The sequence below is a fragment of the Leptodactylus fuscus genome, chromosome 11 (assembly GCF_031893055.1).
Source record: "Leptodactylus fuscus isolate aLepFus1 chromosome 11, aLepFus1.hap2, whole genome shotgun sequence".
Lineage (NCBI taxonomy): Eukaryota > Metazoa > Chordata > Amphibia > Anura > Leptodactylidae > Leptodactylus > Leptodactylus fuscus.
In genome coordinates, this window is record NC_134275.1 from 79,405,151 (window position 1) to 79,422,152 (window position 17,002).

At 50.8% G+C, this 17,002-nt stretch overlaps 1 protein-coding gene across 1 annotated transcript in view; it reads right to left on the bottom strand.

The window, feature by feature from the left end:
- Positions 1-2,098: 2,098 nt before the first annotated feature.
- PRRC2A (proline rich coiled-coil 2A) overlaps positions 2,099-17,002 on the bottom strand; it is a 29,731-nt gene continuing 14,827 nt past the window's right edge. Inside the window, exons 10-32 of the mRNA XM_075259785.1 lie at positions 14,143-14,227; positions 13,833-14,055; positions 13,131-13,419; positions 12,819-13,048; positions 11,639-11,942; positions 11,356-11,557; positions 9,347-11,269; positions 9,056-9,264; positions 8,879-8,970; positions 7,999-8,104; positions 7,319-7,404; positions 7,050-7,211; positions 6,865-6,972; positions 6,683-6,757; positions 6,061-6,184; positions 5,691-5,731; positions 5,518-5,585; positions 5,203-5,431; positions 3,901-3,996; positions 3,394-3,555; positions 3,085-3,170; positions 2,938-3,001; positions 2,099-2,480 (exon numbers count right to left, since the gene is read on the bottom strand). Coding sequence (XP_075115886.1) covers positions 2,373-2,480; positions 2,938-3,001; positions 3,085-3,170; positions 3,394-3,555; positions 3,901-3,996; positions 5,203-5,431; positions 5,518-5,585; positions 5,691-5,731; positions 6,061-6,184; positions 6,683-6,757; positions 6,865-6,972; positions 7,050-7,211; positions 7,319-7,404; positions 7,999-8,104; positions 8,879-8,970; positions 9,056-9,264; positions 9,347-11,269; positions 11,356-11,557; positions 11,639-11,942; positions 12,819-13,048; positions 13,131-13,419; positions 13,833-14,055; positions 14,143-14,227 — 5,072 coding nt within the window. The 3' untranslated portion in view covers positions 2,099-2,372. The remainder of the gene's footprint in view (positions 2,481-2,937; positions 3,002-3,084; positions 3,171-3,393; positions 3,556-3,900; positions 3,997-5,202; positions 5,432-5,517; positions 5,586-5,690; positions 5,732-6,060; positions 6,185-6,682; positions 6,758-6,864; positions 6,973-7,049; positions 7,212-7,318; positions 7,405-7,998; positions 8,105-8,878; positions 8,971-9,055; positions 9,265-9,346; positions 11,270-11,355; positions 11,558-11,638; positions 11,943-12,818; positions 13,049-13,130; positions 13,420-13,832; positions 14,056-14,142; positions 14,228-17,002) is intronic.

Consider the following 17,002-nt stretch of genomic DNA (forward strand, 5'->3'; position numbering starts at 1 on the left):
TCATGGAATCCTGGACAAATCCCTTCACCCAGGATACCATCTCACACATGGGGGTCGCCTCAGAGGAGGGAGCTCTACATCCCTGGCAAAACCGGTACTGGGAATCATCCGGAAGAGGAATCCTGCAGGTGGCACACGCAAGGTGCTTTCTTTTTGAAACTACTTTCCTCTGTGGAGGAAGAAGACATTCTGAGGCAGAAGAGAGAAACAATAAATACTAACAAACTTGCCCCCCATGGTGGGGATACTCCCCTCCCCCAGCCACCTCCACCAAACCTCACTCGGCGTAGAAAGTTAGCTATCCACAAGACACGAATAACTGCCAGGAGCTTCTTCGTGCTGCTTGTAACATGAGCGACAAGCACTGAATGGTGGGTAGGAGGGGAATTTATAGGCCAGGGGGGTGGGGACTTCAGGAGGGAAACTACCCCTCCTTTCTCAGGGGCAAAGTTTGGATAGAGGCTAAAGGGGGGGGGGCCAGACTTCTAGGCTGCAGCTTACTCCGGCAAAAACGCTTGTGTCTAGGGGTTTTTTCGGGCCGCTGCGCGCCTCACGCTACTGCGCATGTGCGGCGGACCCGGGAACCTAAAGAAAGGTTCCTAGGTCCGGAAGTTCCTCCCTGCACAGGGAAGCCCCGGACCCAGCGCAGCAGATGCCGCCAAGCGCGCGCATGAGTCGGAATGCTCCCCCGGCGGGGGGAGACAAAGTAGCTCCAAAGGAACAAAGAGGAGCAAAGAAAAAAAAGTCTTCAGCTGTCAGGTAAGAGGGGGGAGAGAAGCAGACCCCTATGAGAGGTCAGAACCCCTGCTGCCCCCTGACCACCTGTCCTGTCCCACAGGACAGAAAAAAAAACACGGGGGAGGAGCAGGTTTTCCGGCCTCTTATAGGGGTCAAAGCTGTTAGGTAATTAAAAATTCCACCTGTCCTAACAGCTCATAGGGGCAGGAATACCCCAGCTGTGCTGCTGTTGGGCGTAGGGGGAAAGGGAGAGACAGTCATAGACGTCTTAGAAGGTGGAAAGTCATGTGAGCACCTCGCACACAGCTGCTGCAGAACATCACAACCCAAACTGGCATCGGTAGAACTCGGTGAAGGTGTGGCTGGGGGTCCAGATGGAGTAAGTCTGATGCTAGACGTTCCAGGAGGCGCCAACAGAGTGGGCAGTCACCTGAAGAGTCGCCATCCAATCCTTAGCCCATTAGGTTTCACCAATAACAGACCGGATCCGTCTGGAGATGGAAACTTTAAAGGCGGCCGGACCCTTGTGAGGTCCTCGGGGAGGGAGGCCAAGGAATCTGAACGACAGAGGCCTGTGAGGGACAATATTCAGGCAGTGAAGAACATTCACAGGGTGGTCAGGCCTGGACAGAAAGAGGGTGACACTAAAGTGCTCAATACATCCAAGGTCTTAAGTCATTTTTAGTTCAGAAGACTCCTTTAGGCCGAGGCCCCACGGGCTGTAATCGTAGCACTAAAGCGCTGCAGGAAGAACTGCGGCATGAACACATTGTGGTTCTTTCCGCAGCGCTTTTAAGAGAAAGTTCACAGAGTTTTCCTCCGCTGACTTTCTCTTAACATTAGATCTACAGGAAAGCCGCCGGCGTTTCCGTAGATATAATTGACATGCTGTGATTTGCAAAGCTGCAACGGCTTTGCAAATCGGCGACGACTTCTGCAAAGTGGGCATGGGATTCGCATGAATCCCATCTCCTTTGCTTGCATTGTATAACGCCGTGATTTTTCCTGCAGCGTCTCCGCTGTGGGCAAATTGCGGCGTTTACATCCCGTAGGGCCCCGGCCTTAGGCCCCACGTTGCAGAAACGCATCTTCTTTTGTTGCAGATGTTGCAGCCAAACCTAGGAGTGACCACAAAAGGACCGGGGAATATACAGGGAGCCCTCACCCTCCTCCCTTCTGCTCAATCCAACTCCTGATTTTGGCACAAAAAACCGCAACCAAAAAAGCTTCATTTCCGCAACGTGAGGCCTTAAAGTCCTAGCGCACCGATATGCCAAGCTTCTACCCTATAGAAACCGTATCCTGACAGTGACCCCCCCCTGAGCGCGTCGCCTCCGATAACAGGAAACTTACCACACGGTGGGAGAAAATACTCTTTATTTTTCAGAAAAAAGGGGCAAAACAAAATAATAAGTTGCGTGAGATTTCAGGGGTGAAAGAAAATAAAAAATAGGGACATAATTTCTTTTTGTAACATAGACGGGAATAGATGATTATAGGAATCCTTACTGAGCCAACACTTTGTTAGCAGCCCCCCGCCCCCGCTGTGATCTCGGGTCGGGGGGGTCCTCTGTAGGTTTCATGTACTGGGCTGTGTTCATAAATAGCAGGACTGTCACGGGTTGCGAGACGCGCTACTTCCCCTCGTTGTGGGAATCTCTTGTGTTCTGGGAATCGTCATCTCGAGTCCGTGGTCTGTCCCAGGATCTTGGAGTCCAGCGTGAGGAGTTGGGATTAACCCCCTGAGGAAAAACCAAGAAAGGATGGTAAGACCTTAATTCTATCCTATTTTAAGGAGACGTAGGAGAAACCATTTCACACTGAAGGGGTGTTCTGGGGATGGCCTCGTCCTCAGCATCTCACTGTGGAGAGCTGGCACTGACGGGAGACCTTGTTACTAAATCTTTTCAGCTATTCATCAGATATAAGCCCTACTTGTCTTGATGTAAATTAGGGACTACTAAGTAGGGAGCAACATGGTAAGACTTACATATTAGGGCGGTAACACTGCTCCTTCTTTGTGCTGCATCAACACTAGCAGGGCTTATATCTGTGGAATAGCTGAACGGATTTAGATCCACATAACTCCACAATGCTCAGGGTGGCCGCGCTGATCACATGATGGATGTTATTGGGCTTTTCCCACCTGATACCGGGTATATATGACAGAAGTGGACATATCGGGCCCCGCTGACTTACCTGCTGATAAACCTCAAAGTGCTGGCTTCTGGCCACTCCATAACCAGAATGTGGAGGTTTTGCCCTGAGCAGAAGAAGAAGATGATGATGATGAGATGACAGAACTACGACCCCCAGTGTTTATGGATCAGACTCTGGTGGACTTACCTGACTCCCGACATAGGGACGGACATTCCTGCTCCACTTCTCCTCTGATCTTCAGGCGGCTTCATGTCGGCCATATGTGTAGGATACTGAAAGCACAGAAATCCCCATTACAGATCGCTAATGACACCCCCTGCAGGGGCAAAGTAGTATCACACCCACTAATTCACATGAATGAGCAGTCGTGTAATACATAGGTAGCAGAGGTGTGAATAACAGGAGCTCTATAGGGGGCCCCATTTATTTAGGGACCACAGTAAAGGTCCCTGGTGTCAAACCAAAGTCCCACCCGCAGTTCACCGAGACACTTACCTCATTTCTGACATTGTGCGAGAGTGTTCGGCCTGCGGCGGACAGCTGGTGCAATGGCTGCAGTGCTTGACCTACAGGGACCAGTGGTGGCTGCGGAGCTGCAGAGGACATGGAGCCGAACCCCATTACTGGGAGCTGCGCGTCCACCATAGAGAGAAGAACCTAACAGAGAAAATTAAAGGGCCGGTCCATTATATTGTCCCAATGCATCGAAGCATAACCTGCAATGACCTTTACTAACACTCTGAGTCCACAGGTCTTGTGCACCGCCATGTTGTCTCCATGCTGAGGACTGATCCTGCAGTCATGCTCCTCTCTATCTGTCCCCTAATTAATATTTGGGAGATTTGCAAGAAGTAGGATGCAGGTATATAGCCTGGATGCAGCATCGGACTACACATGGAGATGCACAAGAGCTGTAGACATGAAACGACAGGCGCCTCGTACCCAACACCATAGGAAACGCCTCAGCTATATCAGTACTATAGGACCCCAGTGTGTACTGACCTGCTGGGTGGGGGCAGTAGTGAGGTATCCGCTCTGTCCAGCATGATGAAGAGGAGTGGAGTAGTAGTCCGACGCTGACGCCACCTCCTGTCTGACCTGAGAACCACAACAAGAACATTTCAACATTTCCACCAACATGAAACCAATACAATGGCCGAGAACAAGTCACCGGGGTTTGTGACCAGAAACCTGGCCAGCGGATCCTCTATAATATCTGTAGGGTCTTAAAAGGGTTTCCCAGGACTATGATATTGAGCCCCACTTCCTCTACTCGGGCCAGTGCCAAATCCAATCCTTAAAATCACATTTTTGGTGCCTAACACATAGGAATACCCTTAAGAAAGGCTATTCGTCTCCTACCTTTAGATGTCTTCTCCACACCGCCGTGCGGTAGAAATCCTGGTTTTTGTCAGTATGCAAATGAGTTCGCTCGCAGCACTGGGGGCGGTCCTCAGCACTCAAACAGCACTGGGGGTGTCCTCTATGCTGCCAGAGAACTCTCCAGCGTTGCCTCCATCTTCTTCAGGAACGGTGTCTTCATGCGTCTTTTTCTGGAGCTGGGTTCAAATTTCTAGGCATTGGGCAGAGCTGACTGTGCATGCCTGCAGGCCACAAGAAAATGGCCGCTTACTTACTGTGTAAAAAGAAGACCCTGTTCCTGAAGAAGATGGAGGCGAGGCAGCGCTGGAGAGTTCTCTCACAGCATTGGGGACACACCCAGTGCTGTTTGAGCTCTGGGGCCCGCCCCCAGTGCTGCGAGAGAACTCATTTGCATACAGTCGAAAACTGGATTGTATACTGAACGGCGGCGCGGAGAAGACATCTAAAGGTAGACAAGTAGACTTTATTTAGGCTATTCCTACGTATGATCAAGAAAATGTGATTTTAATGACAGAATCCCTTTAAATCGGTGGGGGCCTGACTGTTGAGACTGCACCGATCACGAGAACAGCCCACAGGACAAGGTGGACGCAGACTCCCTCTTATCCATAACAAGGAGCCCCGAGATAGTGGAGTTCTGCACTTTGGTTATCTCCAGCAATCCCACTAATCCAGCCTTATTCACACAGGGATGTGCCCTATCTCAGGTTAGGGTGAGGGTCCCACTAGTAAGACCCCCACCGATCAGTAACTTATCCTTTGTTTGTGGCCTAACCTCTTTATTGCAGGGTCGAGCCCATCAATTCCCTTGGTGCCATCTCACTACTTTCCCCCATAATCAGGACCCTCCTATGTATGGCTATAGCATGTGACTAGGCCGCAGGACCACCAATGCCCCGAGATGCTCTGCAGTGCGCTCACCTGTAACAGCTGCTGTTGTTGGTCAGTGCTGACCTGTGCCGGGCAGTAATGGCCGCCGTACAGGAACGCTGGGGCCTGGTACAGCAGACTCCCTGCCGGCACCTTGCTCAGGTCACTGAACTCCAGGTACTGGCCTTTCAGGGCAACACCAGAGAGAAGAGCGGATGTCGGCAGCAGAGCAGGTGTTGAACCTGGTGATGGCGCCGCGTGCAGGTACAGAGGCTGAGATCTGTGACAAGACAAGAGCCTGAGGTCAGGAGCGGCAGCCATGACACATTCATAGAGACAACAGAACAGATCAGGAAAGTCTCTGACCTGTAGGGCTGCAGAGAGGGGGTCCCGGGCCTGTACCCACTGCCTGTGCTTGTGACATGGACGTCCACCTGGCACAGAATACAAGCAATGGAGGTTATAAATACACTGCACGACACAGAAGGAATATTCAGCAGGTATGGGATGGGGGTGAGGGGGATCTGTGTGCTCCGTACCTGGTAGAACTGGTTGGGGTACACTCTCTGACCTCGGTCATCTGCAAAGAAAACAGAGGAATATAAAGCGAATCCCACAATGTAATACATATAAGCAGCGATTCCTGACTAAGGGTGACACTCCAGGGGCAAGATGGCCGCCACGTCTCAAAATCACGATATACAGCTGAACGCAGTGTTGGAGCAGGAAACCTTCAGCTTCCTGCTCCGCCATTCAAGTGTTTGGGACATTGGTGTGGGGGCCATTACAGTATAAAGAGCCAGTGGGCTCGCTGTGATAAACTCGACTAGCTCACATTTGTGTCTATGGAGCCTAAATGGGGGGAGGGGAGCACTATTCCAGATCAAAACCTACTTCATGTTTCCATACCTGGCATCTGCGATCTTGCTCCTTCCGGGTGGGCAGACGATAAGGTGAGCTGCCGAGGGTCCGCCTGGGGTTCAACAGTAGCTGAATTGTGAGGGAGATCCCAAGACTGCGGCGAGGAGCCTGTCTGAGAGTCAACAAGTGGATGTGAATGGAGGAAAACGCAACGCAAAATGTAAGAGACATCAGAGGCCTGAGGAGAGAATCGCACCGAGGACTCAGAGGATAGGATTGGGGGGGGGGGGGGGGGGTGTGAGAGGACAGTACCGAGGACTCAGAGGATAGGACTGGGGGTGAGAAGACAGTACCGAGGACTTGGAGGATAGTATTGGGGGGTGAGAGGACAGTACCGAGGACTCAGGTTAGTATTGGGGGTGAGAGGATAGTACCGAGGACTCGGAGGATAGTATTGGGGGGTGAGAGGACAGTACCGAGGACTCAGGTTAGTATTGGGGGTGAGAGGATAGTACCGAGGACTCGGAGGATAGTATTGGGGGGTGAGAGGAAAATATTGAGGACTTGGAAGTTAGTAATGGGGGGCAACAAGACAGTACCGAGGACTCGGAGGAAAGGATTATGGGCGAGAGGATTATACCGGGGGTATCCAGCAGTAAGGGGCTCTTACCATGCAGGGAGGCTGGCTTGCAGTGCCTTGTAGGTCTCTGCCCTGCTTGGTGCCATCTGAGGAAACACACGGCTCCTTAACCAAAGACAAACATTGAGGAGTGAGGAATACAAGACATAAGACACACAAGCAGAAGAGCTAAGAATAAGAGTGTGACCTATAGGGACCACATGTCCATGTACCTTAGGACTCGGAGGCGATGAGAGGCAGGAAGGGGCGCTGGTCACACCGGGACATTCAGAGGACTTCTGGGCCCGCTCCATACCAATGGGGTCAGGGGGGAGTCCTATCTGCAAAATCAAACGAATATAAGGAACTGTAGCAAGAAAACACCCAAACAAACAGCGGCCCAGGATCTCCCAGTTACCGGAATGTGTCCATGCTGAGGGTGACCTGCAGGCCCCGACCTCCCGGATCTCTTGCCCCCTTCAGGCTTCATCCCGCCATCAGGGGAGCTTCGCTGGCTACAACTGCTGGAGGAGAGCTGAGAATCGCTGCTTAGATCCACGCCGCTGTCCGACTGACTCATCTAGGATGACAGATGCAGCATTACATAACATGTATATATATATATATATATATACACACACACACACCGGCTACTGAAGGCACCGGGGACGTTACTAGAATACTTGCCTCAGTGTGAATGGTGTCCTCGTAGGAGTTCAGAGGATCCATCCAGGGGTCCATGGGGTAAGAGGCGCGCAGCTTTCCTCTGTCATCTGACATTGGGTATTGTACCAAGGGGAGGAAAATGGTGATACAGGACACACAGAAACAACAAAGAGCAAGGGAAACAAAGACGTTAGAAGAGCCCACATTTTGGGGAAAGGTTTAACCCCATAAAAACGGGGCTCTTTTCACCCTACACTTATCATGAGGCAGGAGCGTAGTATAAGGAGACCACAGAGTCCCTTTTACCCTTTGTCTGGGATATATACATTTAGTGCAATCCTATACACAGGTATATAGCACATGCTGTCAATGTATGATCACGGGGTGTCCGACACCCGGGACCCCCAACAATAAGATGGTTAAAGACCCCGCAGCATTCAGATGAATATGGCGACCTCTTCACACAATACCAAGCACAGCGCTCTACATATTGTAGTGGCAGTGCTTGGTACTGCAGCTCAGCCCCATCCACCTAAATGGAACAAACCAGACATCACTGGCACAGGAAAGAGGTCGCAGACTCTCCAAGCATCTGATCAGCAGAGGTCCTGGATGTCGGACTTCCACCGTTCACAGACTGATGGTCTATCTTAAGGACTCCTTTACTTTTGCAGACAACCCCATGTTCTCTTCTAACTTACTGCTTCGCTCTCTGTTCCAGACGCCCGACCCGAGTGACTCTAAGCGATGGCCTCGAGTGATGCGATGTGCCCATGCCTGGGCAGAAATCCCTTCATTAGGAACATCCTAAGAAATAAGAGGAAAACATTTTTTTTTTTAAAGGGATCCTGTCATTGGATCCCCCTTTTTTTTCTCCCTAACACGTAGGAATGGCCTTAAGAAAGTCTATTCTTCTCCCACCTTTAGATGTCTTCTTTGCGCCGCCGTTCAGTAGAAATCCCGGTTTTCGTCGGTATGCAAATGAGTTCTGTCGCAGCACTGGGGGCGGTCCTCAGCGCTCAAACAACACTGGGGGCGTCTCCAATGCTGCAAGAGAACTCTCCAGTGCCGCCTCCATCTTCATCTGGAACAGCCTCTCCCTGTGTCTTCTTCCGCCCTGGGTTTTAATCTTCTAGGCCTCAGGCAGGAGCCGACTGCGCATGCCCAGGCCACAAGAAAATGGCCGCTTACATACATGCCCGAGGCCTAGAAGGTTAAAACCCAGGACGGAAGAAGACACAGGGAGAGGGCGTTCCAGAGGAAGATGGAGGCGGCGCTGGAGAGTTCTCTCGCAGCATTGGGGACGCCCTCAGTACTGTTTGACCGCTGGGGGCCGCCCCCGATGCTGCGAGAGAACTCATTCACATACTGTCGGTATTTCTACGGAACGGCAGCCCGGAGAAGACATCTAAAGGTAGGAGAAGAATAGCCTTTCTTAAGGCTATTCCTACGTGGTATCGAGAGAAAAAGGGTGTCGAATGAAAGGATCCCTTTAAATTACCAGCAAAGTAATAAATCTAAGGCACGGACGTCTCCTAGATAAGATTACTAGCACACCATCATCTCCTCATCTTGCCGTACCTCTCGCCCTCGCCTAGAACGCAGGTTTCGTTTTTGTATTGGAACTGCAAAATTTTCATTAGCTGACTCGGAGCAACTGCCCAGGAGAGAATCTGCAAGAGGAACACGACGAGTTAATGGGGTCTACCAAGAAGGTGGTGGGGGGTTGGGAGACCATTACTAGACTCGATCACTAACCTGTCCTCGGCTGACAGCGGCCACTAGGAAGGTCCAAGTTCTGCTTGACAGCCATGACTTTGCCGTGTCGTTGCCCGAGTTCGCTGAGCGCCTGTTGTATCCCGGCAGGGTCACTGTGGATCACACGATCCACCCGATAGACTGCGCTTGGGTTGGGAGGAGGAGGAGGAAGATGTACAGATGGCGCGCGGTCATCATTGGTCCTGCCACTGGGATTGATACAGTAATACATTAAGACATAGCTCAGCCCCATTGCGAATCCCCCCCCCCCAGCTGAGGACATTCGCTCACCCTCTGTTCCTAGGAGACGGCCAGCTTCTTTTCTCTCCAGACTTGCCGCCCCCGCCCCGTCCCGGTCTCTGTCCGCCAGGATGCATGGGTCGACGGTTTTGTCTCTCCATGACTGGTCTTTGGCTGGAGAAGCTTCTCTTGGATAGGTCTTTCCTTTGGTCTCTTCCTCCCGTAGGAGCAGGCGGACCAACCACTAATCCTCCATTTTGGACAGGGACATCGCCCTTCTCTTTTTTCTCGGTGAAGTCGCTGCTTTCAGAGGCCGTCTCCCATTCTTCGTTGGCCTGGTCAGAGTTAGCATTGCAAGGCTCCGGCGATTTGTGCCCTCGCCTGGGTCCCAGGCGCTCCTCCTCAGGCGGTAATGAACGTTGGTGCTGGTCCTGCATCGTGGTGATCGGCTGCTGGGGTGGCAGCGGGCCGGACCCGTTTCCAGCTCTGGCAGCATTCTCTCTCTCCTGTTTCAGTCTTCGGAAACGCGGAGGTTTGTCCTGCTGCTGCGACCGTCCGTGCCGTCTTCTCCTGGGCGGTGGAGGAACCCTTTCCTCGCTGGGTACTGATGGGCTCACCGGCACCTTCTCATTTCTTCTCTCAGATTTATTGGGCTGAATTGGCGGCTGTGCAGGCGGACCGTGAGACGCCGCCGGCTGCTGCCTGGGGAGTGGATTCCAGTTCAGCGGTACGCTCGATGATCCTCCTCTCCCCCTCCTAGAAGGAACACCCCTGGGTGTAAAAGTACGACCCCCTCTAACAGAGTCCCGACCCTTTTCTGGGTGTCGAGGATTAATCATGGCGGAGTCGGTGTGCTGCTGCGAGGAAAGTCCGTTCTTTCCTGGCTCTTTTTCAGAGTTGACCGGCTCCGTTTCGCTTCCAGTTTCGGAACCACGTTGCCGTCTTCTTTTGGGAACTTCTTCATACTCTGAACCTTCGCTTCTTGTTTCGCTAGCATTTCGTTCGCGTTCGCCAGCATTAGGGGCCGGTTTGTTGATGGGATCGGCCTCTTCTCTGTAGAAAGGGCTCTCTCTTCTGTATCCACCCCGAAACTCACGGCTCCTACCTCTACCGCCACGTCCACGGCCGCTGTACGCCCCACGAAAGCCTCGCCCTCTGGCAAAGTATTCTCCTCTGCCGTGGCCACGAGATGAGGAGACTAGTGCAGGGGAGCCCCGGGCGTTGCCAATGATGGCTTCCTTTCTCCGGCGAGAAGGAGACCCCGCAGACTGCTCGCCCTCTCTATTAGAATGGTTTGTCTGTCTCGGCTTTGGCGGCTCGGTCGCCATCAGTGGTGTCTGGGACGTCTTACCATCCTGCTGCTCTCTGGTTCCAAGTTCCTCCTTCCTTCCGCTCTTTTTGATAGGACCCATACGTCTGTGGCCCGGTGCTTGAGATGACGAGCCACCTGTAACTAGATTTTCTTCCTGTCTCCGGCCTCCTCCGCCCGGCCTAGGTCCCCAGCGGGTTTCAGTCTTGGACTCACGACGTGGTGGTCTGTGATATTCATTCTTGCCACCGTGTCTTTCAGGCTTTGTCTCCTCTTTGGGCATTTCTTTCCTCTCCTCCTTGTGTCGTCCACTAGTGACTTCCAATTTAGAAGTAGCATCGGGCTGGGCCGGAGGTGTTGGAGGAGGAACAGAGGCTTCTCTTCGGAGTAGGACCGGTTCGTCATCTGCTCGGCGAGGCTGCGTTGAAGGAGCAGCAGCCGGGACAGGTTGAGCAGGAACTGGATCTGAACGTCTCTGCTCCATCGGCGGAGTCGGCTGTGGCTGCGGGGGAGCCGTGTGGTTGCGCTGCTGGTGCCAAGTACGCTGGTCATCGACTGGGTATCTGTGCCCAACAGCATTTTCTTGATAAGTCGTGAAATTGCCCAAGTAAGGAGCAGGCTGAGACTGCTGGGGAGCAAGTGGGCGAACAGGCGGCGTTTCGCTTCTGAAAGACAGATATGGAAGAAGACAGGTCAGTGTCATCAAATGGTCATAATACTAATGTGTGACTAGGACCATGGCGCTACTGACCTCAGATCCCGCTCCTCCTCTTCTGTATTCTGTCTCAGAGGAGATGCTACAGGCCGGGCATCTGGGGCGTTGTACATCTCTCCACCCCACATGAGCTTGGAGTCTGCAGGAGGCGTTCCTCGCTCTCTCATAATAGGTGCATGGCGATCATATCCATCGGATCCTGAACCACCGCTATCTGACCGCTCCCGGGACATCAACCCTAGACAGGAAACATACATGTGTTACATAACCAGAGGCGTGTGCACCTGCATGGTTGTAAGGCTTTTGGCTGTCCCTTTACCTGTAGGGTGAACCCCTGCCGCAGGAGGATAATAATCGATGGGCCTCCCCTGCATGATGCGTGGATCTATGAAAGGTGGCACCATCACCCAGCGAGGATCGTAGCTGACATGTGGTGGTGGCAGGGGGGCCGGCTGTGGTTGTGGGGTGGGTACAGGTGTAGTCCGGCCCATGGATCCTCCGCCATAGAGAGCTTTTTGAGGTGGCTGAGCCGTAGGTGCTCCAAGCGTTTGTGCCGGTGGCGGTCCGCCCGGTGATGGAGGAGTGGGCTCTCTATTCTGCTGCCACTGCTTCATCAGTTGCTCCTGGAGCAGAACAGGAAAAGAAGTCAAACCAAAAAAATGCAAAAAAGAAAAGAAAAAAAAAAAAGACAGGAAAAATGTGCTAAAAATAAGCCCTAAATTCTAACTTTACCACAGAGGACAAGCCATAATCTTAAAGGGATCCTATCATTAAAATGCAATTTCTTCTGGGTACCACATTGGAATAGCCTTAAGAAAGTCTATTCTTCTCCTACCTTTAGTTGTCTTCTCCACGCCGCTGTTCATTACAAATCCCGGTTTTCGCCGGTATGCAAGTGAGTTCTCTTGCAGCACTGGGGGCGGTCCTCAGCACTCAAACAGCACTGGAGGCGTCCCCAATGCTGTGAGACAACTCTCCAGCACCTCCTCCATCTTCTTCAGGAACAGGTCTTTGCTTCTTCTTCTGACGGTGGCTTCAAAGTTCTAGGACTCGGGCAGCCAACTGTGCATGCCTGCAGCCACAAGAAAATGGCTGCGTACAAGACTGTGTAAGCGGCCATTTTCTTGTGGCTGGTGGGCATGCGCAGTCGGCTTTGCCCTAGGCCTAGAAGTTTGAAGCCAGTGCTGGAAGAAGACGCGAAGTGAGGTCGTTCCTGAAGAAGATGGAGACAGCGCTGGAGAACTCTCTCGCAGCAATAGGGACGCCCCCAGTGTTGTTTGAGCGCTGAGTACCGCCCCCAGTGCTGCGAGAGAACTCATTTGCATACTGGCGAAAAACGGGATTTATAACGAACGGTGGCATAGAGAAGACATCTAGGTAGGAGAAGAATAGTCTTTCTTAAGATTACTCCTACAATGTTAGGGACAAAAAAATTGAGTCTTAATGATAGGATCCCTTTAACGGGGTTCAGCGGACATGTGGCTGCTGACATATCTTACCTGCTGCTGACGCTGGAAGCGGGGTGGCAGACTTTTCTGAAACTTGCTATATCCTCCCTGGGAAGGCCCTGTAGTTTGTGGCCGGCTCATGGCTGGCACCGGCTCCTGTTTGGGCTCTTGCCTGGGAGGCGGACTTGGTTCTCCCTTGACCTGAGGAACTTCAGGAGGAGCTTGAGGTGGAGTCACGGTGGGCTGTGGCGGAGCTTCGGCAGGTGGAGCTGGTTCCACCACTAGAGGTAGTGAAATAAAACAGGAGGTTAGGTGACCTATACAAGTCTGTGTGTGTATGCCATCGCTATATACAATACCTACCAGGAGGAAGGGTAGGGGGTTCGGCACCCTCGCTAGACCCGCTCCTCATATTTGTCGCAGGCTGCTCTCCCTCTTCTGGAGCAGCCCGTCGCTTCATATCCAGACGCTTGAGCTTCTCTGCACAGGCGGCTCTCCTCTCCTCTTCCATCCTGCGTTCCTCCTCTTCTCTTCTTCTCCGGGCACGCTCCACGGCTTGGGAGATTTCAGAGGACGACTGTTTTCTACGCTGACGCCACGCCTCGTCCTCATCTTCCATGGGTGCACCAGCCAAAGGTGCCGCCGGTTTTTCCTGGACAGAGAGATTTCATTCAGCTATGGACTTAGCACTTCAGGTATATTCATACATGGCGGATTTTTATTTTTATGTAGATTGTGAGCCCCATATAGGGATATATCCTGTATATAAGGATCACAATGTACATTTTTTTTCCTATCAGTATGTCTTTCTACAATGGGAGGAAATCCATGCAAACATGGGGAGAACATACAAACTCCTTGCAGATGTTGTTCCTGGAGGGATTCGAACCCAGGACTCCAGCGCTGCAGTGCTAACCACTGAGCCACTGTGTTGCCCCACAACAGGCAGATTGAAGACAGAATCTGCCACGGACGAATCTGCAATCTGTACAAGGACGAATGTTCTCGATTCACAGACTAAGTGTCTCTGGTACAAGGTTTAGATGAGGGTGAATATCCTCCTACCTTGTTTTCAGGAGTAGGTCCCCGATGTGCCGGTGGTGCCCTCTGCGAGGATGTGACGCTTCCCACCGTGGCCTGCTGGGGTTCTGTGGCACGAGGAGCCTCTGACCACGCTGCCTTGGCTGGAGGAGGCTTCTCTTCGGTAGGGGAGGCCTTCCTAGAGTCTGTGGTCTCGGCGGTATTCTGAGGAGGGGCCGTCTTATCTGTGCTAGGAGTCTCGGCCTCCCTGTAATACAGCAGACGGCAGGATGAAGGCGCCGGCCTGACAGCAGGACAGAACCATTAACCCTTCTGTTTATCAGCACAAACGCACCTTTTGTCCTCGCCGTCCGTGTCCTTCCCATCCTCATCATCACTGAACTTCAGCTTTTCAGTGTAATCCACCTCCTCATGGGCTCCTGGGGGGCAGCAAAGAAATTCAGTTATTTTGTAATGGGGCAGACGGGCGCTAGGGAGGAAACAAAGGGTTAAAAGGATGAACCAGGGGAGGAAGAGAACGACAGGAGAGAAGGCACCAGTGCTGTAGCCTCTTCTTCCTCAGGATCAGTGAGGGACCATGCAATGACAAAATAATACATGCCCCTTTAATTGGGCCTTAACCCCTTCCCGCCAATGGCATTTTTTTGATTTTTTGTTTTTGACTCCCCTCCTTCCAAACCCCATTACTTTTTTTCATTTCTCCGCTCCCAGAGCCATACAAGGTCTTAGTCTTTCTGGACACATTTTTCTTCCTGATGCCGCCATTATTTATTCTGTACAATGTCCTGGGGGGCCGGAGAAACATTCAGAATGTTGTTTTATTTACATTTTAACCCCTTAACCCCTTCCCATGTGGTACTATTACCACATGGATGTCTAGTGCTTCACGACCGATGTGGTAATAGTACCACATGGATGTAAACAATCCCCGCAGCGCAGTGCGGGCGTTCTAGGAGCGGGTGTTAGTTGTATCTGACACCTAACACCCTGCTCCAACACCTTCCATCGGACATGAGTGCCGATTTTGGGTTTTAACCCGTTGATTGCCGTGATCAAACATGATCACGGCAAACAACGGGTTGCCTGATCGTGTAGGGGTCCCCAGCACCCCCCGCTGCAAGATCGGGGGGTGCTGGTATCCCTACTAAGTGGCCAGGGGTCTGTTTAGTGACCCCAGCCAGCCCTGAGTCCCACTCACCTTTGTATCCTGGCCGGCGTCTTCTGGAAGTGAGTCTGTGCCGTCCGTACGACTCACTTCCTGTTTCTAGAGTGACACGTGCAGGCTGTTACTGCAGCCTGTGTCTCACTCTATGATAGTGGATGAGTGATGCAATCATCACTCCTCCAAGTGTCCTAAAGGGATACATGAAAAAGTTAAAAAAAAAGTGGAAAAAAAAAATAAAAGTGTTTTGAAACAATTAATAAAGTTATAAAGCCCAAAAACCCTTTTTCTCTATAGAAAATGAATTATATAGAAAAAAAACCTAAAAATTAATAAAAACAATACATATTTGGTATCACCGCGTCCGTAACAATCTGTACAATAAAACTGAAACAATATTTAATGTACACGGTGAACCACAGAAAAAAAAAACGGAAAAAACCCGCCGGAAGTAGTGATTTTTCGCCATCTCACCTTACAGAATGTGCTATAAAAAGTGATCAAAAAGTCAAATGCACCTCACAACAGTGCCAATAAAAAGCACACATTGTCCCGCAAAAAATAAGCCCTCAACCAACACTGAAAGACTCAAAGAAAAAATAAAAATGTTACGCCTCTCAAAATATGGCGATGCAAAAAACATTGCTTTATGTCTCCAAATGTGTTTTTATTCTGCAGAATTAGTATTGCATAAAAAAATAATACAAATGAGGTATCGCCGTAACCGTACCGACCCGCAGAATAAAGATAATATGTTACTTATACTGTACGCTGCATGGCGAAAAATTTAAAAGGTAAAACGCAATACCGGAATTGATTTTTTTTTTTTTAATCCAGCAAAAAAAGAGTTAATAAAATGTATTCAGTAAGTTGTAGGCACCCAAAAATGGTGTCATTACAAAATACATCGCATCCCGCAAATAACAAGCCCTTATATGGCCGCGTCACCAGAAAAATAAAGAAAATATAGCATCTCACAATGTGAAGACAAAATCCCGCAAAATCGCCAAATTATTAGAACACGACTGGCTGCGTCAGGAAGGGAATATATAAGCTGTGTGAGCGGATATCAGGGGACACCCCAGATTTACAGCTTATGAGTGAAAAGACACCAGAAGTGACCCCTAAAGTGACCCCCAGAGTGACTCCCCCAATCATAGGAGCTACTGGGACATAGTAGGGAATTTGGTGTTTGCAATGTTCTCCGCACTGCTTATATATTCCCTCTTCGCCATCCGCTGTGCAGTCACGTCTGGGATACTAATACTCACTACACCCCCTGATAAATTCTTTGAGGGGTGCAGTTTTCAAACTGGGGTCACTCCTTTGTGGAATCCACTTTTCCGGTACCTTACAGACTCTACAAACATGACATTGCGTCCAGATACCAAACATCTGAATCTGTACTCCAAAAGCCGCATCGCGCTCCTTCCCTTCTGCGCCCTGCTGTGTGCCCAAACTGCAGTTTATGCCACATGTATGACACATGTATGACACTGGTGTACCCCCGGATAATGCACGTAATGTCATATGTGGGAATAAACTGATATTAGGGCACAGCCGGACACAGAAGGGAAGAAGGGTTATTTGGTTTTTGTAGCACAGACTTAGACGGTTTGGGGTTTTTTTTGGATGCCATGACACTTTTGCAGAGACCCTAAAATTGCCCTTACAAAATGGGGTCACTTCTTGGGGAATTCCAGTTCATTGACATCTCCAGGGCTCTGCAAAAACAACATGGCACCCAGAAAGTCCCTCTAAATCTGTACCCCAAAAGCTAAAAAGCTCAGTGCTCCTTCCCTTCTGAGCCCTGCTGTATGCCCAAGCAGCAGTTTACACCCACATATATAATTTTTTGCCCCTCGGGATCGCCCACTTAATAGTTTTAGGTGTGCAGGTCTCTGACAATACAAAGTGGGTGCAACGTATTGGGCACCGAAATGGCATATTTCTTTAAAAATTAAAATTTTCATTTTGTACATTAATTTTTGGGAAGCATTTTTTAGGCTCAAAATGATAATACCCCTTGATT